The sequence below is a fragment of the Salvelinus alpinus genome, chromosome 14, assembly GCF_045679555.1.
Source record: "Salvelinus alpinus chromosome 14, SLU_Salpinus.1, whole genome shotgun sequence".
Lineage (NCBI taxonomy): Eukaryota > Metazoa > Chordata > Actinopteri > Salmoniformes > Salmonidae > Salvelinus > Salvelinus alpinus.
The window spans coordinates 46799950-46827803 of record NC_092099.1 but is presented as its reverse complement, the minus strand read 5'-3'; the positions used below and the strand labels follow the sequence as shown (position 1 = coordinate 46827803).

At 42.2% G+C, this 27854-nt stretch overlaps 1 protein-coding gene and 1 pseudogene across 1 annotated transcript; one reads left to right on the top strand and one right to left on the bottom strand.

Annotated features, from left to right (window-relative positions):
- Nucleotides 1–416: 416 nt before the first annotated feature.
- On the bottom strand, nt 417–7161 carry LOC139538983 (trace amine-associated receptor 13c-like; annotated as a pseudogene).
- A 6173-nt stretch (nt 7162–13334) lies between these two features.
- Nucleotides 13335–14854, top strand: LOC139538205 (trace amine-associated receptor 13c-like). The gene has a single exon (XM_071340068.1). The coding sequence runs from the start codon at nt 13379–13381 to the stop codon at nt 14336–14338; it is 960 nt and encodes a 319-aa protein (XP_071196169.1). The 5' UTR covers nt 13335–13378; the 3' UTR covers nt 14339–14854.
- Nucleotides 14855–27854: the final 13000 nt, after the last annotated feature.

Sequence of the window (27854 nt, the reverse complement as noted above, 5' to 3'; positions counted from 1 at the left end):
AAAAAGCAAGATTCTTGTAAAAAAAAATCTTAACCAGGTGCTTGATATGTCAGTAAAAAGTGGACTAAGAATAGGGTATATTTATTTATAATTAAAAATAATTATTTTTCTGAAAAATAATGACTGAATTGTTGCCAACATACATTGGTTTAACCACATTTCATGACCAATGGGATTAATGAATCAATATTCAGACTTAAAGTTACCTATAATAGTAATAAAACTGCACTTTGTCATATATTATCTCAAATGTAGTCTGAACATGTGGAAAACATGGTGGAAGGACCTGGATTAATTGAAATGTAAGAAAACCAACACCATCTGAAAACACATGCCTTCAATACATACATATGCAATTCACATCATTTGTTAAATTTGTCATCAGTCCTCATTTAACAATACTTACCTACCTACAGTATAAGAGCCATTGAAGGAGACCTAAAGTAATGTTTGTAATATTGTTGAGATGAGTAAAAATGCTATGCAAATTGCCATTCTAATATGGCATTACCAGCCCTGCCATTCAAACACAAAATCTCATACTGAAGTTCTTTAGACTTCAGACATCAGTCAACGAGATAAGATTTGGAAGGATGGAGTTGCGAAACTACAGAACACATCATGGCATATGTTATTTGGCCAGTGCATAAGAAAGTTGACAGTCGGGCAGTTGGTAAGATGGCATATCTTTATCTTTGTTTGCGCTAATGGCATACCATAGGAACATTCCATAGACTTGTACAAATGTCCATCTGAAGTGAATTATGAAATAATTATTCAAGTTGAGGGAGACAGTTACATCATTGGGACACATAATATATGCCAGACATCAACTCTGCAGTATTCTGACCCAATCATATTGTTTGTATAGTTTGTTGTCTCAGGTTCCAGAGGGACCTGTTAGCACTGACCTGCAAGGCTGTAATAATGACACGTATATCACACTACCAATTAAATGTATCAAACAAGAACACACACACACACACACACACACACACACACACACACACACACACACACACACACACACACACACACACACACACACACACACACACACACACACACACACACACACACACACACACACATCTAGTACATTGTGATTTCATATTGCATCAGCAAAACTCAACATGTGTTCTGTGACTGACGTCCAAACCTCTAAGGAATTCTACCAATTAAAGGTGTTGGAAACACACAAATGCTTTCCTCCAGGGCCCTAATAAGGCCCCAATACAGCATAAACATTCAAAGTGAACTTAAGTACAGCTCTGTTGTCATTTGTGTGAGTACAACTTCCACTAGGCCTCAGCCTCAGTACAACCCTCCCCTAAACAAGTCTTCCCTGCACAGGTCAAGAACCCCACCTCTGAATCATGACTCTGTCACAGGTGAAACTTGAACCCCGGGATCCTGAGTGGAAGACCAGCATCTTAACCAATAGTCCAAGAGGAAAGTTACTCTTGGACCGAGGGTGACACTGATGTTGAGGTCGCAGAAAGGGCTGCCTCATCACAAGAGCTTGAGTCAGACTCAACTCTGCTACACATTTTAGTCATTTAGGAGATGGGGGGAGTTGTGGCATTGATTTTTAAACAATTAAGATTTAAGATAAACAATTTTCAATTCAATAGCATATTGGATTTGGCCATTACTACTATAGACCGTAGAAACACATTGAATAACACATTCATAAATGGCAAAAAAGACAGTCATATAATACATCATTAGGAATAAGACATTGAAGAGTTTGTCCTATATCTAGTACGTACAAGAAATCTCAGGAAATATATAGAGAGATTTTTTTACATTTTTGGGGGTAGGCACAAAACTTCCTCCATACTTCCATTCGTTAAACCGATAACGGTTACATTCAGATGAGTCCCATGACACTTGTGGGGGTAGTAGAGCAAAACAGAATACGCCATGGTGTACATGAGAATCCTCCCTTCTCACAATAGTTTGTAGCTCAACTGGTTCGGACACTACAAACAGAAGATGGCACATCACAGTACCGACTTCAGACAAGTTGTCATATTATTTGTTGTCATGTTCGTTTTTTAGCCCAAACCGTTCGGACGCTGATTTCACGACTTGATTCAAGTTGTTTTCTCAAAGTAGACATTAGTTTGCTTTTTCAGATGTTACAACCTTCATACTGTAACCCTAACTGGTATAACTTTATAATAATACGTTGTTATGAAGCATTTATGATGGATTAATAAATAGTTTGTTTACCACTTATTAATAAATATGTGAATAACTAGCTTACTAGTTACCACGTATTAATAAATGTGTGAATAACTAGCTTACTAACAGTTACAGATGTGGGAGTAATGATACATCAATGATGAATAAACTATTTACTAATCCATTAAATGCTTTATTACAATGTGTTATTTAAAGTTTTACCAAATCTCTATATGTGACTCATTTCAGGAAACTAGGCATATGCTGCACGTCACTACTTCCCAGGAGAGACATTTGAACGTAAACATTTATTTATCAAAATGCGTTATTTTGGCAGAAATGCCTTCTGGAACATGTGAACTTTCATGTGTCTTAATAACAAAAGTGTACGCTATCTGTAAATACGAAAATAAAATAAATTACAAGCTTAGTTGGTTTAGTCTCGGAAATAGACAGGAACCTTCCAGCTTGCCATGATTGGCTGAGATAATGGAGGGCTATATCAAGCCGGTTTGTCAAACTGGGGAATAAAAACATAGGAACGCCTTAACTTCAGAGTTAAAATAAGTTTAGCTGCCACTTTGCACCATGGATTAAAGAAAGAATAAATTATTGGAATAATTAAGGAATTAACAAATTGCAGAAATCTGATGATGAATGATGAGTCGATGTGAGTAAATAGAGATGGAATCCAACAAATGAGATAGTTGAAAACAACAATTCACAGAGTTTTTGTTGCTTTTCTCTCAGACTTATTTGCCTGTACAGTTTGAACACCAGACACACTGTGTCACGCCCTGACCATAGAGAGTTTTTATTCTCTATGTTGGTTAGGTCGGGGTGTGACTAGGGTGGGACATCTAGGTGATTATATTTCTATGTTGGCCTGGTATAGTTCCCAATCAGAGGCAGCTGTTTATCGTTGTCTCTGGTTGGGGATCATATTTAGGCAGCCATTTCCCCTTTGTGCTTTGTGGGATCTTGTCTATGTATAGTTGCCTGTGAGCACTATAGCAGCTTCACGTTTCGTTTTGCATTTATTGTTTTCCTTTAGTTTCACTTCATAATAAAGAGGATGGAACCATACCACGCTGCATCTTGGTCCACTCATTATAACGATCGTGACAGAAGATCCCACCAACAACGGACCAAGCAGCATGCCCAGGAGGAAAGCCAGGAGTGGAGGACATCCTGGACGTGGGACGAGATTATGGCAGGAGACAGAAGCCTGCCAAGAAAGCAGGCGGAGGCAGCGAGGGAAGGACAGTGACGACGCCAGGGTTCGCGGCCATGACGCAAGCCCAAAAGACAGCCCGAAAATGTTTTAGGGGGGAGGCACACAGAGTGGTCGGCGACGCTGAGGGGGGAGTCAGAGACCGAGGAGGAATATTGGGAAAGATCGAGCGAGGAGTGGGCGGCGACAGTTGAGGGGAGTGAACCAGAGACTGTCAGTGAGTTGAGGGAGAATGTGGAGGAGAGAGAAATGAGAGAGTTATTGAATTGGTGGAGGATGCACGACATTTGCCCTAGGGAGCGTGTTATCGATTTAAAGCCACCTGAGTCAGCTCTCCGTACTCATCCTGAGAAGTGTGTTAACTTCTCTAGGGTAGGGGGCAGCATTTTCACGTTTGGATGAAAAGCATACCCAAATTCAACTACCAGTTACTCATCCCCAGGAGATAAGATATGAATATTATTAGTCGATTTGGAACGAAAACACTCTGAAGTTTCTAAAACTGTTTGAATCATGTCTTTGAGTATAACATAACTTATTTAGCAGGCGAAACCCCGAGGACAAACCATTCAGAATTTTGTTTTTTTGAGGTCACTGTCTTTTCAATAAGGTTTCATTGGGAAACCAGATTTCTAAGCGAATTGCTTGCAGTTCCTACGTTTTCCACTAGATGTCATGAGAAATAGGTTGAGGTTATTCCTTTGTGTAATGAAGAAATACGGCCATCTTGAAGTCGAGGCACTCCAGCTGTCCTGGACATGCGCTTCAATCAAACAGAAGGCATGCAACATTTCGTTTTAATCCTGTATTGAACACATATCATCCCGTCTTCAATTTTATCGATTATTAACGTTAAAAAAATACCTAAAATTGTATTACAAAAGTAGTTTGACAATTTTTGGCAAAGTTTACAGGTAACCTTTGAGATATTTTGTCGTCATGTTTGAGCAAGTTGGAACCGGTGTTTTTCTGGATCAAACGCGCCAAATAAATGGACATTTTGGATATATATCGACGGAATTAATCGAACAAAAGGACCATTTGTGATGTTTATGGGACATATTGGAGTGCCAACAACAGAAGCTCGTCAAAGGTAAGGCATGAATTATATTTTTATTTCTGCGTTTTGTGTCGTGCCTGCAGGGTTTAAATGTTTTCTCTCTTTTGTTTACTATGGTGATATGCTCAGATAATAGCATCGTATGCTTTCGCTGAAAAGCCTATTTGAATTCTGACATGCTGGCTGGATTCACAACCAGTATAGCTTTAATTTGGTATCTTTCATGTGTGATTTAATGAAAGCATTTTCTCAGGCTTTTTGTCAAGTGATACAGTAGTGTCTTGCCTAAACTCAGATTTTTGGATATAAATTTGAACTTTACCGAACAAAAAATACATGTATTGTGTAACATGAAGTCCTATGAGTGTCATCTGATGAAGATTATCAAAGGTTAGTGATTCATTTTATCTCTATTTCTGCATTTTGTTAATGCTCTCTTTAGCTGGAAAAATGTATTTTTCTGTGACTTGGCTCATACCTAACATAATTGTTTGGTGTGCTTTCGTCGTAAAACCTTTTTGAAATCGGACACTTTGGCTGGATTTACAACAAGTGTAGCTTTAAAATGGTGTAAAATATACTTGCATGCTTGAGGAATTTAAATTATGGGATTTCTGTTGTTTTGAATTTGGCGCCCTGCAGTTTCACTGGCTGTTGACGAGGTGGGACGCTACCGTCCCACATACCCTAGAGAGGTTAAAGTTCCGGTACAAGTGATGCCGGCTATACGCACCAGGTTTCCAGTACGCCTTCCCAGCCCAGTACGTCCTGTGCCAACTCCCCGTACTCGTCCTGAGAAGTGTGTTAAAGTTCCGGAACAAGTGATGCCGGCAATACGCACCAGGTCTCCAGTACGCCTTTCCAGCCCAGTATGTCCTGTGCCTCCTCCCCACACTTGCCCTGAGGTGCGTGTCACCAGCCCGGCGCAACCTGTACCGCCCCACGCATCAGGCCTCCAGTGCGCTTTCACAGTCCAGTACGTCCTGTGCCTCCTCCCCGCACTCGCCCTGAGGTGCGTGTCACCAGCCCGGTGCCACCTGTACCGGTCCCACACATCAGGCCTCCAGTGCGCCTCCACAGTCCAGTACGTCCTGTGCCTCCTCCCCGCACTCGCCCTGAGGTGCGTGTCACCAGCCTGGGGCCACCTGTTCCGGCCCCACGCATCAGGCCTCCAGTGTGCCTCCACAGTCCAGTACGTCCTGTGCCTCCTCCCCGCACTCGCCCTGAGGTGCGTGTCACCAGCCCTGTGCCACCAGCAATGGTCGGTAGTCCAGAGCCTCTAGCGACGATCTGCGGTCCAGAGCTTCCAGCGACGGTCTGCGGTCCAGAGCCTCCAGCGACGGTCGGCAGTCCAGAGCCTCCAGCGAGGGTTCCCAGTCCGGAGCCTCCGGCAACGATCCACGGTCTGGAGTCCCCGGCAGCGATCTACAGTCCGGAGCATCCGACGACGATCCACGGTCCGGAGCTTCCCCGCACCAGAGCCGCCATTGAGGATGACGTATCCACGAGCGGAGTGGGTACTTCGCACCGCACCGGTGCCGCCCCCAACGGTAGATGCCCACCCGGACCCTCCCCTATTGAGTCAGGTTTTGCGGTCGGAGTCCGCACCTTTGGGGGTGGTACTGTCATGCCCTGACCATAGAGAGCTTTTTCTTCTCTATGTTGGTTAGGTCGGGGTGTGACTAGGGTGGGACATCTAGGTGATTATATTTCTATGTTGGCCTGGTATGGTTCCCAATCAGAGGCACCTGTTTATCGTTGTCTCTGATTGGGGATCGTATTTAGGCAGCCATTTCCCCTTTGTGCTTTGTGGGATCTTGCACATGTATAGTTGCCTGTGAGCACTATAGCAGCTTCACGTTTCGTTTTGCATTTATTGTTTTCTTTGAGTTTCACTTCATAATAAAGAGGATGGAACCATACCACGCTGCATCTTGGTCCACCCATTGTAACGATCGTGACACACTGACAGCCTCTTTTAAAAATACCTTTCTGGCCTGTGATCTGGCCAAAACAAAGATGTTCAAATAAAGTGTTATAATAATAGAGCACGAGACAACCATTGTAAATACAAGGTCAATTATAGTATCCCAATTTAACCCTTCAACAATAAAACATTCTTTCAAACACCTACTCAGTACCTGTACATTTACAAAGTTTTTTATAATAGCAGCATCGTACCTGATACAACAACACCAGGTTATGGATATACAACACATCATTCTTGTTATTGTTATTTTAGAGTGGTACAATAAGGGATCACACACAGCAACATAGCGGCCAATAGATATCAAGACCAAATTGCCCAGAAATAAAGAAGAACACAAACAAGTAATGTAGATTTGAAAAACACAGAAATAATCCCCAAAACTCCATCAAGATTCCATTATTGCTATCGTCATTACTGGTATCACAATCAGTCCCACCAGGAGATCTGACACAGCCAGAGAGAGGATGAGCAGGTTGGTTGGAGTGTGGAGCTGCTTGAAGTGAGAGATGGAGATGATCACCAGTACGTTCAAAAATACTGTAACTGCTGAAATCAATGAAAAGAAGATGTACATTGTTATGTAGATAGATGTCGATAGCAAAACCTTTCTGCAAGAAGAGTTTCTATCTTGAAAACAGTATTGAACATCTTTGTGTTTCTCCATTTGTAATAAAAGGTCAAAATGCTGAGATCATCCTGCTCCTGCTTGGTCCTGTGTGTGACCCTGTCAGGTCAGCCTTCTGACAAACTCTGAGCTCTGCCTCTCTATTTATCCCTGAGTTACTGACAGACACTCCCCTCCCCAGAGTCTCTCTGCACACACACACACACACACACACACTGTTAAGATATTTTATCAAGGTTTAAGATAAATTATTAAATAATTCTACTCAGAAACTTAACCATTAGGATTAGAGGTTATGTAGCATGGACAAGGGGTAATTAAAAATGATAACCATTTGTGAAGAAAGGAATGTATGTGTGTGCCGAAAGAAAGCAAAGAGACTCTTTAACCGATGTTTGAACCGACCCAACTATAACTCTGTGGAGATAAAATAATACAGCGAGAGCCCCTCCAGGTTTTCCGTATCTGGGGGGGACTGGAACTGTCAGCTGAGTGGTAAGGAACTGTGGCAGACAACCTGTGACCACTGTGAAACTGATAACAGGGATGGAAGTCTCCCCACCAAGGAAGGGGAGAGACCTTGGGCTTGTAGTAGATTGTATAACAGGTGGGAGGACAATGTATGTGAAGAAGACTTGAGAACTATGTTGCCATTGAATCTGAGAGGAGGGACGTTTATGACGAAATGTGAGGTATATAAACCAATGTACCGGAAATGATAAACAGAGCTCTCTCGAGAATAAAGCTATTGATTAATTTGGAGACTGGTCTTTGTCTATTTTATGCAAATGAGAACCTAACAAATTCTTAGAAACGGACAGAGTGTTTACTTTGTTATAATTGAATTGGTTAACGAACACACAGGAATGAAATTCCTCTATCAACACACACACACACACACACACACACACACACACACACACACACACACACACACACACACACACACACACACACACACACACACACACACACACACACACACACACACACACACACAAACACACACACACACACACACACACACACACACACGTGAGCTCACAAATTAATAAACGGTTAAATAAACAAACAACTTATGAAACATGATGTAATGTATAACAGGACTGGATGTTGCTGTGCCCATCTAGCCTGTCCTTCAGCCTTACTGATTGTTATATATGAAAGTAAAGGTACATTTTCTCAAATTCTGAGCATTTTAGTGGGGAAAATACAGTATGGGTGATGTGTTGGTCACTCAACGGCGAAAATACATGGGAAATAGGATAACTGTGTAAGACTAACAGTTTTTGGGGATGTCAGTGCTCAGTTTGAACCCTAATCCACAAGCTCAGGAGACATGACAGCACGCCACATGTCCGCTGGCCAGTCTGTAGTCCTTTAGGTGCCTTTTAGCAAACTCCAAGCTGGCTGTCATGTGCATTTTACTGAGGAGTCGATTATGTCTGGCCACTCTAGCATAAAGGCCTGATTGCTACTTAAGATAGTAAGAGTCTTGGTGTTTTAAATTTTTTTACATTTAAGAATCATGGAGTGCACTGTGTACTTGGGAACTTTCAACGGTGCAGAAATGTTTTGGTACCCGTCCCCAGATCTGTACCTCAACACAATCTTGTCTGGGAGCTTGATGGACAATTCCATCAACCTCATGGTTTGTTTTTTTCTCTGACATGCACTGATAACTGTGGGACCACCACGTTTGAAACCACCAAGACTCTTCCTAGAGCTGGCTGCAATCAGGGGAGAAGGGCCTTGGTCAGGGAAGTGACCAAGAACTCAATGGTCACTCTGACAGAGCTCCAGAGTTCCTCTGTGGAGATTAGAGAACCTTCCAAAAGGACAACCATCTCTAAAGCCAATCAGTCTTTTATGGTAGAGTGGCCCGATTTAAGCCGCTCCTCAGTAAAAGGCACATGACAGCCCACATGGAGTTTGCCAAAGGTACCTAAAAAGACTCTCAGACCATGAGAAACTTGATTCTCTGGTCTGAAGAAACCAAGATTGAACTCTTCGGCCTGAAAATCAAGAGTCACGTCTGGAGGAAACCTTGCACCATCCATATGAAGAAGCATGGTGGTGGCAACATCATGCTGTGGAGATGTTTTTCAGCGGCAGGGACTTGGAGACTAGTCAGGATCGGGGGAAAGATGATCGGAGCAAAGTACAGAGAGATCCTTGATGAAAACCTGCTCCAGAGCACTCAGGATCTTAGACTGGGGCGAAGGTTTACCATCCAACAGGACGACGACCCTAAGCACACAGCCAAGACAACGCAGGAGTGGCTTCGGGAGAAGTCTCTGAAAGTCCTAGAGTGGTCCAGCCAAAGCCCGGACTTGAACCCGATCGAACATCTCTGGAGAAACCTGAAAATTGCTGTGCAGCAACACTCCCTATCCAACCTGACAGAGTTTGACAGGATCTGCAGAGAAGAATGGGATAAACTCTCCAAATAAAGGTGTACCAAGCTTGTAGCGTCACACCCAAGCAGAATTGATGCTGTAATCGCTGCAAAAGGTGCTTCAAAAAAGTACTGAGTAATTTTGAAAACATTTCTGAAAAAAAAAAATCTTTGACAATATGGGGTATAGTGTGTAGATTAATGAGGAAAAACAATTTAATTAATTTTAGAATAAGTCTGTACCTTAACAGAATGTGGAAATTGTCAAAGGGGTCTGAATACTTTCCGAATGCACTAAATATATATATATATACATACAGTTGAAGTTGGAAGTTTACATACAATTAGGTTGGAGTCATTAAAACTCATTTTTCAACCACTCTACAAACTTCTTGTTAACAAACTATAGTTTTGGCAATTCGTTTAGGACATTTACTTTGTGAATGACACAAGTAATTTTTCAAACAATAGTTTACAGACAGATTATTTCACTTATATCACTGTATCACAATTCCAGTGGGTCAGAAGTTTACATACACTAAGTTGACCGTGCCCTTAAACAGCTTGGAAAATTCCAGAAAATTATGTCATGGCTTTAGAAGCTTCTGATAGACTAATTGACATCATTTGAGTCAATTGGAGGTTTACCTGTGGATATATTTCAAGGCCTACCTTCAAAATCAGTGCCTCTTTGCTTGACATCATGGGAAAATCAAAAGAAATCAGCCAAGACCTAAAAAAAAAAAATTGTAGACCTCCACAAGTCTGGTTCATCCTTGGAAGCAATTTCCAAACGCCTGAAGGTACCATGTTCATCTGTACAAAATATAGTACACAAGTATAAACACCATGGGACCAAGCAGCCGCCATACCACTCAGGAAGGAGACACGTTCTTTCTCCTTGAGGTGAACGTACTTTGGTGCGAAAAGTGAAAATCAATCCCAGAACAACAGCAAAGGACCTTGTGAAGATGCTGGAGGAAGCAAGTTCAAAAGTATCGCTATCCACAGTAAAACGAGTTCTATATCGACATAGCCTGAAAGGCCGCTCAGCAAGGAAGAAGCCACTGCTCCAAAACCGCCATCAAAAAGCCAGATTACGGTTTGCAACTGCACATGGGGACAAAGATCGTACTTTTTTGAGAAATGTCCTCTGGTCTGATGAAAGAAAAATAGAACTGTTTTGCCATAATGACCACCGTTATGTTTGGAGGAAAAAGGGGGAGGTTTGCAAGCTGAAGAACACCATTCCAACCGTGAAGCACAGGGGTGGCAGCATCATGTTGTGGGGGTGCTTTGCTGCAGGAGGGACTGGTGCGCTTCACAAAATAGATGGCATCATGAGGGAGGAAAATGATGTGGATATATTGAAGCCACATCTCAAGACATCAGTCAGGAAGTTAAAGCTTGGTTGCAAATGGGTCTTCCAAATGGAGAATGACCACAAGCATACTTCCAAAGTTGTGGCAAAATGGCTTAAGGACAACAAAGTTAAGGTATTGGAGTGGCCGTCACAAAGCCCTGAACTAAATCCTACAGAAGATTTGTGGGCAGAACTGAAAAAGCGTGTGCCTCAAGGAGACCTACAAACCTGACTCAGTTACACCGGCTCTGTCAGGAGGCATGGGCCGAAATTCACCCAACTTATTGTGGTAAGCTTGTGGAAGGCTACCCAAAGGCTAACTTTGACCCAAGTTAAACAATTTAAAGGCAATGCTACCAAATACTATTTGAGTGTATGTAAACTTCTGACCCACTGGAAATGTGATGAAAGAAATAAAAGCTGAAATAAATCATTCTCTCTACTATTGTTCTGACATTTCACATTCTTAAAATAAAGTGGTGATCCTAACTGACCTAAAACAGGGCTTTTTACCAGGATTAAATGTCAGGAATTGTGAAAAACTGAGTTTAAATGTATTTGGCTAAGGTGTATGTAAACTTCCGGCTTCAACTGTATATATAGAGTACTCGTCAAAAGTTTGGACACACCTACTCATTCCAGTTTTTAAAACTATTTCTACATTGTACAATAATAGTGAAGACATCAAAACTACGAAATAACACATATGGAATCACGTAGTAACCATAAAAGTGTTAAACAAATCAAAACATATTTTATATTTTTATATTTTAGATTCTTAAAAGTAGCCACACCTGGAGGTGTGTTGGGTCATTGTACTGTTGAAAAACAAGTGTCCTACAGCAAACATATTCACAAATAATACATTATCTGATGAAATTGCTTTAGAAAAGGGCACAAGACAGGGAGGTCCCCTCTCCCTCCTGTTTGCACTGGCAATTGAACCGCTTGCAGACAAAATTAGACAGGACCCAAGCAAAACAGGTATCAGTATTGGAAAACATTCATACAAACTAAACAGATTTGCAGATGATTCTCTGATATTCCAGACCAATATTGAAAACTCAATAATACTCTAAAATATCAGGAAATAATTTTGGTTTGACCAATTCAGATATTTTCAAAATACATGCGATTTAAACGTTTTATATCACAACATTTTGATTTGAAGTCAGAGCAATCTTGAGGGAATCCTATTTGAGTCCGATAATGATATTAATGTGATAGGTAAGCCATACAAAACCTTGCAGAGAGCCTATCCAACTGACAATCTCTTAGAAAAAAAATATAAACTATTGGAACCAAGACATAAAAAGAAGTGATATTGGCGAGATAACAGTTGACAAAAGTGCACGTAAAATCCAGTAAAAATGTATGCCTATAATTCATTATACAAGAGACAAAATTCACAAATTCGACATCACAATGGCAGAGTCATGTCTGAAGTGTAAACTAACAATGACTCAATAATCCGTGCCGTCTGAGAATGTTATGAAGTCCAAAAGTAATATGCGGAGATAGAAAGTTGGCTGTCAGAAGTATCACAATGTGAATTTACTTTCAAACCGTCTGTCTGCATATTTCCAGACATGGCATCTGAGGGTGCAGCGAGATACCCGATTGGCTGAACGATACTTTTCTCGTCAATCATCTTTAAACAAAACGCATACTTTAAAATTGGAAATCAACCAATCTTCTGTCATTAACGCAATGGAAAGGTCAAATTCTTTATCTTCTAAAAATTGAAAGTACGTGGGTGATGGAGAGAAAGAGAATGGTGCCGTTTAAGGCCATGTGACGGAAAGTGATGTGGGTGCTGAGGATGGGGTGTGTGCTAGTGGGCCGCTGGAGTTGATGTTTACATTATGTAGTTGTTTGTATGTGAATGTTTTGTATTGTTTATAATAAATCAAATAAAAATCAAATTAAATAAATAACTAATATTGCCCCCATGATGTAACTGAGCCAAAGTCTCCCTTAACTTGAAGAAGTATGATGCATAATTCAGTTCAGATGGACATTTTTACAAGTCTTCGGACAATGCCACAAATGTTGATTTAATTTACTATAAGCGCGTACAACATAAACATATGCCCTCATCAACTTCCCTACTGTCAACTTTCCTACACACTGGCCAGCTGACATGTGATGTGCCGTCATGTCTCCTGAGGTTGTGGATTATGGTCCAAACACAGCATGGACATGACCAAAACAGTTACTCTAACACAGCTATCCTACTTCCCATGAAAAAAAGCCTTTGGGTGACCAAAACATCACCCATAATATATTTTCCCAATAAAATGAATACAATCCTGTCATTCATTACATCATTCTGTGCTCACTTGTGTATGTTTTTGTGCTTTTGTGTGCAGAGAGACTCCGGGGAGGGGAGTGGCTGTCAGTAACTCAGGGATAAATAGAGAGGCAGAGCTCAGAGTTTGTCAGAAGGCTGACCTGACAGGGTCACACACAGGACCAAGGAGGAGCAGGACCTCAGCATTTAGATTTTTTATTACAAATGAAGAAACATGAAGATGTTCAATACTGTTTTCAAGGCGGAAACTCTTCTTGCAGAAAGGATTTGCTATCGACATCTATCTACATAACACTGTACATCTTCTTCTCATTGATTTCAGCAGTTACAGTATTTTTGAACATACTGGTGATTATCTCCATCTCTCACTTCAAGCAGCTCCACACTCCAACCAACCTGCTCATCCTCTCTCTGGCTGTGTCAGATCTCCTGGTGGGACTGATTGTGATACCAGTAATGACTGTAGCAATAATTGAATCATGTTGGGTTTTTGGGGAACATTTCTGTGCGTTTCTTCTCTACATTAGTTTTTTATGTCCTTCTTTATCTCTGGGCAGTTTGGTCTTGATATCTATTGACCGCTATGTTGCTGTGTGTGATCCCTTATTGTACCACTCTAAAATAACAATAACAAGAATGATCTGTTGTATATTCATTACCTGGTGTTGTTGTATCATATACAATGCTGCTATTATAAAGGACATTGTAAATGTACAGGTACCGAGTAGGTGTTTGAAAGAATGTTTTATTGTTGAAGGGTTTATGTGGGGTAATATAATTGACCTTGTAATTACAATGGTTGTCCCATGCTCTATTATTATAACACTTTATATGAAAATCTTTGTGGTGGCCAGATCACAGGCCAGAAAGGTATTTTCAAAAGAGGCTGCCAGTGAGTCTGGTGTTAAAACTGTACAGGCAAATAAGTCTGAGAGAAAAGCAGCAAAAACTCTGTCTATTGTTGTTTTCACCTATCTCATTTGTTGGATTCCATTTATATTTTATTTTTTCTTTCTTTCTTTCTTAATTGACAATTTATCATTCATCATCAACTTTCTGCCATTTGTTAATTCCTTAATTAATCCAATAATTTATGCTTTATTTTATCCATGGTTCAAAGTGACAGCTAAACTTATTTTAACTCTGAAGTTAAGGCGTTCATAGTATCTATATTTGTATTTCTAAGTTTGAAAAACATAGGTTTGACATAGTTATGTTATACAATTGTTCTTTCATATAACAATACTCTGACAATACAGAGATGAATGTGGTGTTGATACAGAATGATTTGTCTGGATTGGATTGGAATGACTAGGAGAAGGCATAAGAAGGAATAAGCTTGTTTTATAAAATATATTGTAGTCATTTTGGGTTGTATATTCCAAATACCAATGTCTGTTGTTGTTCCATGTTATTTCATGATAAATAGTATGTAAGTATTCTAAAAGTACATTTTGAGGACGAGTCATTATGTATGTTTAACATCACCCTCTAGTGGCTCGATTGTTACACAACACCTTTAACAAGTGTCCTGAATGTTAAATGTTCAATACTGCATGATATCAGATAACTTTCCAAGTCTATCTCAATGGCGTATGTAAGTAGTTGAGGGTAAAATGCAAGAATATGCAATTATGTGTACCACTTTATAATGTTCAGTAATAAACCATTTGTACGGCATTTACAGTTTGCTCACCATTAATTATTACGCACACATTTACTAAATGTTACTCAACTGGCTATTATGACATGTATAAATAACTACAAAATGCATTAATGATTCAAGTCAAAAGCGCAGGAGACTGTAGCAGACACTTCAACCTCAACATACTGGTTATGAACACTACCACTACTCTCACTACATCACTGCTGCCAGGTCAGGGGTCACGCCAGAGCAGCTCCCTCAGAAGCTGTTTACTCTGAATGAATATAGTGATTGGGTAACACACTAAATAATTAATAATGGATAAGTATATAGTTTATTCATAACTTATGTATCATTACTCCTGCATCTGTTTTAGCAAGCTAGTTCATCACAAAATCATAAAGAACTTTTATGATATGTAATAATGATTTATAAGATCATTCATAAGATGTTTAATACATGTCCTTATAAACCATTTCATAATCATTAGTAAAGTAAATTTGCGGTCCCTAATCTAAAGTGAGGACTATTCCAACTTTCTTAATACTTTATAAATGTTTTGAACAGAGACAAGTGTAATTTCTCACAAAAAGATGGACATTCGAGCAGAACCTGATGCTCCTTAAGTTCTCAAAATGACCTAGAACATATCAATGGTTAAACAATAAGCAAACAACACAGAGGATGTTAAAGGAAATATATTGAACCTTTTATTAAAAAACTGTCACATTGTTGTGGTAGTGTGCTGAAGTAGTAAATTGTTTTGTCTGAAAATGCTAGCGTTCATGTTTGTTGGAAGTGACTATTAAAACCAAAGTGTGGATTACAGTCACTCATTAGAGCAGTTCATAGACTGCTTACAGGGTAAGGGAACCAATATCTAAATACATAATTTAACTGAACAATACGTTTAAAGGATTACTACCTTTAATACAATACAAGTGAAGTTGTCCAAATACTTATTACTTCTTCAAATGGGGGGACTAGATACATGAGGTGTTTTCATTTCTAAACGGTTAAACAGATATGTATGAAAATACCCTCAAATAAAAGGTAACATTCTATAACGTGGCCTCATATGAAACATTTGATCTCAAATCCAAAACATTGTTTATTTTTTAATCAACATGGTGTAGACATTGAATTGACGTCTGTGCCCAGTGGGCAGATATTGTTTTCTGTATGTGAAGTGGCCATATGATGGCAGTATAATTCAAAATATGTGACTGAGAGGGATAACTAGACTCATTCTATATGAAAGAGAATTATGTCTGTTCTATAAAGTCAATTTCTATCTGAACTTTCTGTGTAAGGTGAAAAGTGTGTCTGTGCCAAACTGAGAAGAGACCATCTGTCTGAATAATACCAGACTTCATTACAGGAGACTCCCTGAATATATTGGTGATGAAAAACAATACGCACAAAACATGTCAAATCAAACTTTCCTTATATTTACTCCACCTACCACCCACACCCTTCGAGTTAACCCTAACAGTCCTGAGGCTCCAGCATAAAAATGGTCTGCAGGATGGTGTGGTCGGTGCCGTTCAGTCTCTCGCTCAGCGTCAATGGGTACTCTCCGTGGTGGAAGTTGGCCAGGTAGCACTGAGGAGGGATTATTCAAATTAGCTTAATTTTCAGCTCTATGTATAGTCCACATCCCGATTGATTGTGCCGTGGTTGATGCTTCAAGTTTCAGCAACACAAAGCTGTCATGGAAGTTACTTGAATCTGGCTTAATGTGAAGTCAATAACTCTGATAAAAAAGCCTCATCATGGGCAATTAAACATGTTGTTTTGTGGCCTTCAGAGAGGCAAATATCAAAGGTGTGAGTGTGATGAAAATGAGCCCAGAGCAGACAGTGGCAACCCATGTAGTTACTGTGGAGTAGGCTAGTGTATAAGGAAAGTAGCCTTCCTAAAATTGTGCTGTCAATTGAAGTTCTTATTTTATGTGTACTAGACAAAATTTGTATCTGAAACATTTGTCAGGAATTCCTGTAACTTTGATGAGATAATTATCAAGTTAATACAACATAATGATCACATTAATACAAGATAATTATCACTTTAATATGTGATACTGAAATGATCTCATATTAACTTCTTAAATGTTAATTCCCCAATTTAGGGGACTTTCATTTTCATTTATATTCTGTGTTTAATAGTCATATGTACAGGGTTGCTGGATTGAAGGGTACAGTGAAAATCTCAGGCTCCGACCTTGAACATGCAGGACTAAGTGAAATAAAATAATGAAAATGGTAATACATTCTTTTGGGGGGGGAAATAGCATTATAAATACTTGTCCATTTGGGTGGAGGCAGAGTAAAAACGGTTTAATGTTGTGGGGGGAATGACCATAGGGGGAGCAGCATGACCATTGAACGGGTGTGGGGACCAAGGTAAATAAAAATAACAAAAAAATAGAATAAACATATTAACAACTGCAACAATGATGAATGTCGTTGGGGTGGGGGCGGAGTAAAAGGCAGTTGGGGAGGGGGGTAGCAGGGGGGAGGAGGAGCAGGTAGCTGACTAGCGGTGGCTATTCAGCAGCCTGATATTCTAAGGGTAGAAACTATCGGACAGTCTTCCAGTTTTTGCCATGATGCTCCTGTGTTGCGTCTGAGTGTTTGAAGCAGGGAGAACAGGGCTTGGGTGGCGAGGTCCCTGATGATCTTCTTGGCCTCCCTGCGGATTTGGTGTTGTAGGGTTCCTGTAGGGCAGGCAACGTTCACCCAATGGTGCGTTTGTCTGCACGTATCACTCTCTGAAGCTTCTTGCGGTCCGCGGCAGTGGAGTTGCAGTACCAGGCTGTGATGCAGCCGACAGTATGCTCTCGATGGTTGTTATGAATCCCTTTGGCCCGACAGTCTAGGGGGGATGGTAATGGGACCCGTAACATAACTCATGCAAAGTGTAATTGTCATGTTTTGTCATTGATTATCATGTCTTGTCCCTGTGCTTCCCTCTGCTGGTCTTATTAGGTTCTTTCCCTCTTTCTATCCCTCTTTCTCCCCCTCCCTCTCTCCCTCTCTCGCTCTCTCTCTCTATCGTTCCGTTCCTGCTCCCAGCTGTTTCTCATTCTTCTAACTACCTCATTTACTCTTTCACACCTGTCCCCTATTTTGCCCTCTGATTAGAGTCCCTATTTCTCCCTCTGTTTTCCGCTTCTGTCCTTGTCGGATCCTTGTTTGATGTTTGCTGTTCTGTGTCCTTGTTCCGCCCTGTCGTGTTTTTGCCTTCTTCAGATGCTGCGTGTGAGCAGGTGTCTATGTCAGCTACGGCCTGTGCCTTCCTGAAGCGACCTGCAGTCTGTGGTCGCGTCTCCAGTCGTTCCTCTCTACTGACGAGAGGATTTCAGTTTCCTGTTTTGGATTTACCTATGATAATATCCAGGAGTACCTTTGTTTGTTTAAGACTGGAATAAAGACTCTGTTTCTCTTAAGTCGCTTTTGGGTCCTCATTCACCAGCATAACAGAAGGATCCGACCAAGATGGACCCAGCGACTACGGATTCTCTCAACACTGCCGTCAAGTTCCAGGGAGCAATGCTCGGCAGACACGAGCAGGAATTGTCTGCTGCTCGTCATGCCGTTGAGACCCTGGCCGCTCAGGTCTCCGACCTGTCAGGACAGTTTCAGAGTCTTCGTCTCGTGCCACCAGCTACTTCCTGGTCTTCCGAGTCTCCGGAACCTAGGGTTAATAACCCACCATGTTACTCTGGGCAGCCCACTGAGTGTCGCTCCTTTCTCACCCAGTGTGATATTGTGTTCTCTCTCCAGCCCAACACATACTCAAGAGAGAGAGCTCGGATCGCTTACGTCATATCACTCCTTACTGGTCGAGCTCGGGAGTGGGGCACAGCTATCTGGGAGGCAAGGGCTGAGTGCTCTAACGATTATCAGAACTTTAAAGAGGAGATGATACGGGTTTTTGATCGTTCAGTTTTTGGGAAGGAGGCTTCCAGGGCCCTGGCTTCCCTATGTCAAGGTGATCGATCCATAACGGATTACTCTATAGAGTTTCGCACTCTTGCTGTCTCCAGTGACTGGAACGAGCCGGCGTTGCTCGCTCGTTTTCTGGAGGGACTCCACGCTGAGGTTAAGGATGAGATTCTCTCCCGGGAGGTTCCTTCCAGCGTGGACTCTTTGATTGCACTCGCCATCCGCATAGAACGACGGGTAGATCTTCGTCACCGAGCTCGTGGAAGAGAGCTCGCGTTAACGGTGTTCCCCCTCTCCGCATCTCAACCATCTCCTCCCACAGGCTCAGAGACTGAGCCCATGCAGCTGGGAGGTATTCGCATCTCGACTAAGGAGAGGGAACGGAGAATCACCAACCGCCTTTGCCTCTATTGCGGTTCTGCTGGACATTTTGTCATTTCATGTCCAGTAAAAGCCAGAGCTCATCAGTAAGCGGAGGGCTACTGGTGAGCGCTACTACTCAGGTCTCTCCATCAAGATCCGGTACTACCTTGTCGGTCCATCTACGCTGGACCGGTTCGGCTGCTTCCTGCAGTGCCTTGATAGACTCTGGGGCTGAGGGTTGTTTTATGGACGAAGCATGGGCTCGGAAACATGACATTCCTCTCAGACAGTTAGGGAAGCCCACGCCCATGTTCGCCTTAGATGGTAGTCTTCTCCCCAGTATCAGATGTGAGACACTACCTTTAACCCTCACAGTATCTGGTAACCACAGTGAGACCATTTCCTTTTTGATTTTTCGTTCACCTTTTACACCTGTTGTTTTGGGTCATCCCTGGCTAGTATGTCATAATCCTTCTATTAATTGGTCTAGTAATTCTATCCTATCCTGGAGTGTTTCTTGTCATGTGAAGTGTTTAATGTCTGCTATCCCTCCTGTTTCTTCTGTCCCCTCTTCTCAGGAGGAACCTGGTGATTTGACAGGAGTGCCGGAGGAATATCATGATCTGCGCACGGTCTTCAGTCGGTCCAGAGCCAACTCTCTTCCTCCTCACCGGTCGTATGATTGTTGTATTGATCTCCTTCCGGGGACCACTCCCCCTCGGGGTAGACTATACTCTTTGTCGGCTCCCGAACGTAAGGCTCTCGAGGATTATCTGTCTGTTTCTCTCGACGCCGGTACCGTGGTGCCTTCTTCCTCTCCCGCCGGAGCGGGGTTTTTTTTTGTTAAGAAGAAGGACGGTACTCTGCGCCCCTGCGTGGATTATCGAGGGCTGAATGACATAACGGTTAAGAATCGTTATCCGCTTCCCCTTATGTCGTCAGCCTTCGAGATTCTGCAGGGAGCCAGGTTCTTTACTAAGTTGGACCTTCGTAACGCTTACCATCTCGTGCGCATCAGAGAGGGGGACGAGTGGAAAACGGCGTTTAACACTCCGTTAGGGCATTTCGAATACCGGGTTCTGCCGTTCGGTCTCGCTAATGCTCCAGCTGTCTTTCAGGCATTAGTTAATGATGTACTGAGAGACATGCTGAACATCTTTGTTTTCGTTTACCTTGACGATATCCTGATTTTTTCACCGTCACTCGAGATTCATGTTCAGCACGTTTGACGTGTACTCCAGCGCCTTTTAGAGAATTGTCTCTACGTGAAGGCTGACAAGTGCGCCTTTCATGTCTCCTCTGTCACATTTCTCGGTTCTGTTATTTCCGCTGAAGGCATTCAGATGGATCCCGCTAAGGTCCAGGCTGTCAGCGATTGGCCCGTTCCTAAGTCACGTGTCGAGTTGCAGCGCTTTCTCGGTTTCGCTAATTTCTATCGGCGTTTCATTCGTAATTTCGGTCAAGTGGCTGACCCTCTCACAGCTATGACTTCTGTCAAGACTTGCTTTAAGTGGTCCGGTTCCGCCCAGGGAGCTTTTGATCTCCTCAAGAAGCGTTTTACATCCGCTCCTATCCTTGTTACTCCTGACGTCACTAAACAATTCATTGTCGAGGTTGACGCTTCAGAGGTGGGCGTGGGAGCCATTCTGTCCCAGCGCTTCCATTCTGACGATAAGGTCCATCCTTGCGCTTACTTTTCTCATCGCCTGTCGCCATCGGAACGCAACTATGATGTGGGTAACCGCGAACTGCTCGCCATCCGCTTAGCCATAGGCGAATGGCGACAGTGGTTGGAGGGGGCGACCGTCCCTTTTGTCGTTTGGACTGACCATAAGAACCTTGAGTACATCCGTTCTGCCAAACGACTTAATGCACGTCAAGCTCGTTGGGCGTTGTTTTTCGCTCGTTTCGAGTTCGTGATTTCTTATCGCCCGGGAAATAAGAACACCAAGCCTGATGCGTTATCCCGTCTCTTTAGTTCTTCTGTGGCTTCTACCGACCCCGAGGGGATTCTCCCTGAAGGGCGTGTTGTCGGGTTGACTGTCTGGGGAATTGAGAGACAGGTAAAGCAAGCACTCACTCACACTGCGTCGCCACGCGCTTGTCCTAGTAACCTTCTGTTCGTTCCTGTCTCTACTCGTCTGGCTGTTCTTCAGTGGGCTCACTCTGCCAAGTTAGCTGGCCACCCCGGCGTTCGGGGTACGCTTGCTTCTATTCGCCAGCGGTTTTGGTGGCCTACTCAGGAGCGTGACACGCGCCGTTTCGTGGCTGCTTGTTCGGACTGCGCGCAGACTAAGTCAGGTAACTCTCCTCCTGCCGGTCGTCTCAGACCGCTTCCCATTCCTTCTCGACCATGGTCTCACATCGCCTTAGACTTTATTACCGGTCTGCCTTCGTCTGCGGGGAAGACTGTGAGAGCCGCCAATAAACGTAGGATTAAGAGTCCTAGGTATTGTCGCGGTCAGAGAGTGTGGCTTTCCACTCGTAACCTTCCCCTTACGACAGCTTCTCGCAAGTTGACTCCGCGGTTCATTGGTCCGTTCCGTGTCTCTCAGGTCGTCAATGATGTCGCTGTGCGACTGCTTCTTCCGCGACATCTTCGTCGCGTCCACCCTGTCTTCCATGTCTCCTGTGTCAAGCCTTTTCTTCGCGTTCCCGTTCGTCTTCCCTCCCCCCCCCCCGTCCTTGTCGAGGGCGCACCTATTTACAAGGTACGGAGGATCATGGACATGCGTTCTCGGGGACGTGGTCACCAGTACTTAGTGGATTGGGAGGGTTACGGTCCTGAGGAGAGGAGTTGGGTTCCATCTCGGGACGTGCTGGACCGTGCGTTGATTGATGATTTCCTTCGTTGCCGCCAGGGTTCCTCCTCGAGTGCGCCAGGAGGCGCTCGGTGAGTGGGGGGGTACTGTCATGTTTTGTCATTGATTATCATGTCTTGTCCCTGTGCTTCCCTCTGCTGGTCTTATTAGGTTCTTTCCCTCTTTCTATCCCTCTCTCTCCCCCTCCCTCTCTCCCTCTCTCGCTCTCTCTCTCTATCGTTCCGTTCCTGCTCCCAGCTGTTTCTCATTCTTCTAACTACCTCATTTACTCTTTCACACCTGTCCCCTATTTTGCCCTCTGATTAGAGTCCCTATTTCTCCCTCTGTTTTCCGCTTCTGTCCTTGTCGGATCCTTGTTTGATGTTTGCTGTTCTGTGTCCTTGTTCCGCCCTGTCGTGTTTTTGCCTTCTTCAGATGCTGCGTGTGAGCAGGTGTCTATGTCAGCTACGGCCTGTGCCTTCCTGAAGCGACCTGCAGTCTGTGGTCGCGTCTCCAGTCGTTCCTCTCTACTGACGAGAGGATTTCAGTTTCCTGTTTTGGATTTACCTATGATAATATCCAGGAGTACCTTTGTTTGTTTAAGACTGGAATAAAGACTCTGTTTCTCTTAAGTCGCTTTTGGGTCCTCATTCACCAGCATAACAGTAATAGTGACAAAGTAACGGTGAGAATGAAATAACCACGACAACTTAAATTTACCGTCAAACTCAGGGTTTGTTAACCTTTTGTCAATATGGGGGCGCTGTTTTCACTTTGTAAAAAATCGTTCCCAAATTAAACTGCCTCGTACTCAATTCTTGCTCGTTCAATATGCATATTATTATTACTATTGGATAGAAAACTCTCTCTAGTTTCTAAAACCGTTTGAATTATATCTGTGAGTAAAACAGAACTCATTTTGCAGCAAACTTCCTGTCAGGAAGTGAGAAATCTGAAATCGAGGGCTCTGTTCCAGGGTCAGTTTATTAATTTGCATGTAATCTATGGGTCTACATGCACTGCATACGCCTTCCCCTAGATGTCAGTAAGCAGTGAGAATTGGAATGGGGTGTATATCTCTATCTGAGTCCGAATAAGACCTGTTGGAATGATGCGAGCACTCTTTTCTTTCTTCACCATGGCGCGAACGGGTCACCTGGATTGCGTTCTGAAAACCTTTCGTTATCGACGTTAGATATCTCCGGCTCTGATTTTATTTGGTATATGTGTTAAAAACATCATAAACTAGTTATATTAAACCGACTTATATCAGTTTATATCATTTGATTGCGATTTTCGGTATTTTCTTTGTTATGCGTTATGTTGAGTTGGGCACGTCCATGCCGCATGGCTAGCTTTGTTAGCTAAATCGACAGATGAAGACGACATTCTACAACCGAACAACGATTATTCTGGACAAAGGACACCTTGTACAAGATTCTGATGGAAGCTCATCAAATAGTAGGAACCATTTATGATATTATTTCGTATTACTGTCGAAAATGTGTAGACTATATTCCGCCCAGATTTCGGGCGCTGTCTCGTTATAACGTAAGCTGTATGTTGTACTAAGGTTATTTTTCAAATCTAACACAGCGGTTGCATTAAGAACTAGTGTATCTTTCATTTGCTGTCCAACCTGTATTTTTTAGTAAAGTATATGATTAGTTATTTGATTAGATGATGTGAGTGTCAGAAATATATCCGGATTACATTGTGCAGTTTGGCTAGTATTCACATTGTTCAACCACGAATTGTACCGCTAAATATGCACATTTTCGAACAAACCATATATGTATTGTGTAATATGATGTTATAGGACTGTCATCTGAGGAAGTTTGAGAAGGTTAGTGAAAAGATTAATATCTTTTGCTGGTTTATTCGCTATCGCTAACGTGCCTTGAATCAATGCTGTTGTGTGGTTGGCTATTGTAGTAAGCTAATATAATGCTATATTGTGTTTTCGCTGTAAAACACTTAAAAAATCTGAAATATTGGCTGGATTCATAAGATGTTTGTCTTTCATTTGCTGTACACCGTGTATTTTTCATAAATGTTTTATGATGAGTATTTAGGTAATTCACGTTGGTCTCTGTAGTTATTCTAGCTGCTTTGGTGAGATTTTGTGATGGCGGCTGCAATGTAAAACTATGATTTATACCTGAAATATGCACATTTTTCGAACAAAACATATGCTATACAATAAATATGTTATCAGACTGTCATCTGATGAAGTTGTTTCTTGGTTAGTGACTATTTATATCTTTATTTGGTCGAATTTGTGATAGCTACCTATGCAGTAAAAAAAAATGGTGGAAATACGCGGTTGGGTCTTTTGCTATCGTGGTTAGCTAATAGAAATACATATTGTGCTTTCCCTGTAAAACATTTTAAAAATCAGGAAATGATGGCTGGATTCATAAGATGTGTATCTTTCATCTGGTGTCTTGGACTTGTGATTTCATGATATTTAGATGCTAGTAGTTACTTGTGGCGCTATGCTAGTCAGCTCTTTTACTGATGAGGGTGCTCCCGGATCCGGGATGGTGACTCGTGAGAAGTTTTAACAAACACACGGTAATGGGGGTGGCAGGAAAAGGGGCTGAGCTGGACCCAAGGAAAGAAACAAATATCCCAAAACACCCCTAAGCTAGACTAGCCTATTTAAACAACAGCTAACTAACCAAAAATAGTGGGTGGTCCGCACAGTTCTAACTAGTGTATTTAACAAAGTTTACCTACGGGTAGTGCATGCCCATGGGCGTCTTATCTTGGTTACCCCCTTTTCCCACCATCAAACAAACACTCACACACCATAACCAAAACAATACTCACAGGTGGGGACAAAGTGACATGTATCCTAAACCACACAAGAGGTCTACAAACATATGGCATGTACAGAGAGATTGCTCTGGAGAGAACCACTGACAGGGTTTTTAAAGCAAGGGAAAGGGACTGTGATTGGCTAGGAGAAAAGGAGCAGGTGTCTTCTGATTAGCGACTGATTGATGAATGATTGGGGAATGATGATGGTCACCTGTGAGTAGGGGAGAAGGAGAGAAAAGAAATACACACAGGATACACACAGAATACTTGTATCCGTAACACTCCCACCCTTAAGAGAGCAACCCTAGGGGGGATTGCGAACACAGTATTTACAAAACATACAAAAATAATTATTCTCACACACGAGACAAAGCATCTGCCAACACATTTTCAGAACCTTTTTTATGCCGTATCTCCAAATTATAATTTTGCACAATAAGGGCCCAACGCATTAGGCGCTGGTTCTGATTGTACATCCGGTGGAGAAACACTAAGGGGTTATGATCAGTATATACAATCACTGGTAGGGCACTGGAACCAATATATACTTCAAAGTGTTGTAGAGATAACAACAAAGCAAGAGCTTCTTGTTCAATAGCTGCATAATTTGTTTGACATTTGTTAAACTTTCGAGAAAAATAACAAACGGGATGATCCACTCCACTCTTGTCCTGCTGCAGTAGAACAGCACCAGCACCTCTGGCACTAGCATCTACCTCAAATTTAAACGGTTGCTCAAAATCCGGAGCAGCAAGTACAGGGGTATTACATAAGAGTGCTTTAGGAGATTCAAAAGCTCTTTTACAATCAGGGGACCACACAAATGATCTAGCCGGACTGAGCAAATCGGTCAATGGAGCAACTACCGCAGAGAAGTTCTTACAGAAACTACGGTAGTAGCCAACCATCCCCAAAAAGCGGCGTAGCTCTCGTCTGGTGGTAGGTGCGGGAAATGCAGTTATAGCCAAGACCTTGGCATCAACAGGGCGCACCTGTCCATGGCCGGCCTCCTTGCCAAGATAGGTAACAGTAGCCTTCTCAAACTCGCATTTTGCCAAGTTCGGGGTTAGAGAAGCAGCTGCCAACCGTTCACATACTACCCTTAGAGAGTTAACATGATCTGACCACTCAGACGAATAAATCACCAAATCATCAAGATAAGCACTACAATTGGGAACTCCAGCTAATACGGAGTTAACCAGTCGTTGGAAAGTGGCTGGTGCATTTCGCCTCCGAAAAGCCATGACTGAGTACTGTAGGAAGTTGTCTGGGGTCACAAAGGCAGAAATCTCAGAAGCACGTGAGGTTAACGGAATCTGCCAGTAACCTTTTAAGAGATCCAACTTAGTTACATACTTAGCAGCACCAATAGTGTCGATACAGTCGTCCAGTCTGGGTAACGGGAACGAATCTGGCATTGTGACAGAATTAACCTTTCGATAATCCGTACATAACCTGGACGTACCATCAGGTTTAGGAACCAGAATGCAAGGAGAACTCCAAGGGCTTGAACTTGGCATAGCCAGGTCATTCTGCAACAAATATCTCACCTCATCCCTCATTATCTTCCTCTTGGAAGCGTTGATACGATATGGGTGTTGCTTGATAGGGGTAGCATTTCCAACATTAATGTCATGTTCCAACACGTTTGTGCGAGTAGGAACGTCATTAAAGAGACATGGAAAACTGTGTAGTAGCCTCACAATATCGTCGGCCTGTCCGTCCGTTAAATGAACCAGACCTGACTGGATAGACAGCAGCATTTCTGAGTTGGGCAATCTAATGCACTGCTGCGGGTATTGCGCAACTCTAATCCATCTCCATCATCAATAGGACCGTCCACTATCATAGCAGTAGAAGCAGAAGAGACAGCAGTACCTTCTGCTGTTTTTGAACTATCTACTTGTGTGATGGGTCGGGTGTGGTATGCTTTCAACATGTTAATGTGGCACACACGAGATTGGCATTTTCTATCAGGAGTTTGCAGGACATAGTCAGTTTCACTTAATTTCTTCTCAATGAAATAAGGACCAGAGAAACAAGCTGACAGTGAAGATCCTGGAACAGACAATAACACCAGTACTTGGTCACCTGGCTGTAGTGGACGAGAAACAGCCTGGTTATCATAGTGTCTTTTCATGCTCCTTTGTGAGGAAGACAGAGCTTCCTTTGCAAGAGCACAGGCTTGGTGTAGGCGCTCACGAAAGCGACTAACATAGTCCAACACATTCTCATCTCCTGTACACAACTCTTGGGACAAAAACTGTTCTTTAAGGACTTTCATTGGTCCTCTCACTGTGTAACCAAACACTAGTTCAGCCGGGCTGAAACCTAGGGACTCCTGCACTGTTTCACGAGCAGCAAACAAAACTAGAGGAACTCCCTCATCCCAATCTTTCTCAGATTCCAAACAATATTTATGTAGCATAGACTTCAATGTCTGATGCCATCTTTCAAGCGCACCCTGAGACTCTGGGTGATAGGCGCTTGACACACGGTGCGTAATTGACAAGGATTTAATAATAACATGTATTTTGCAGTAACGTGTGGTATTGTGTAATAATAACATGTATTGTGCAGTAACGTGTAGTATAGTGTAATAATAACATGTATTTTACAGTAACGTGTGGTATTGTGTAATAATAACATGTATTGTGCAGTAACGTGTAGTATAGTGTAATAATAACATGTATTGTGCAGTAACGTGTAGTATTGTGTAATAATAACATGTATTGTGCAATAACTTGTAGTATTGTGTAATAATAACATGTATTGTGCAGTAACGTGTAGTATAGTGTAATAATAACATGTATTGTGCAGTAACGTGTGGTATTGTGTAATAACAACATGTATTGTGCAGTAACGTGTGGTATTGTATAATAATAACATGTATTGTGCAGTAACGTGTGGTATTGTGTAATAATAACATGTATTGTGCAGTAACGTGTAGTATTGTATAATAATAACATGTATTGTGCAGTAACGTGTAGTATTGTGTAATAATAACATGTATTGTGCAGTAACGTGTGGTATTGTGTAATAACAACATGTATTGTGCAGTAACGTGTGGTATTGTGTAATAATAACATGTATTG

Excerpts from the sequence above, each read along its gene's own strand:
- LOC139538205 (XM_071340068.1), top strand. The coding sequence starts at position 13,379 with ATGAAGAAACATGAAGATGTTCAATACTGTTTTCAAGGCGGAAACTCT.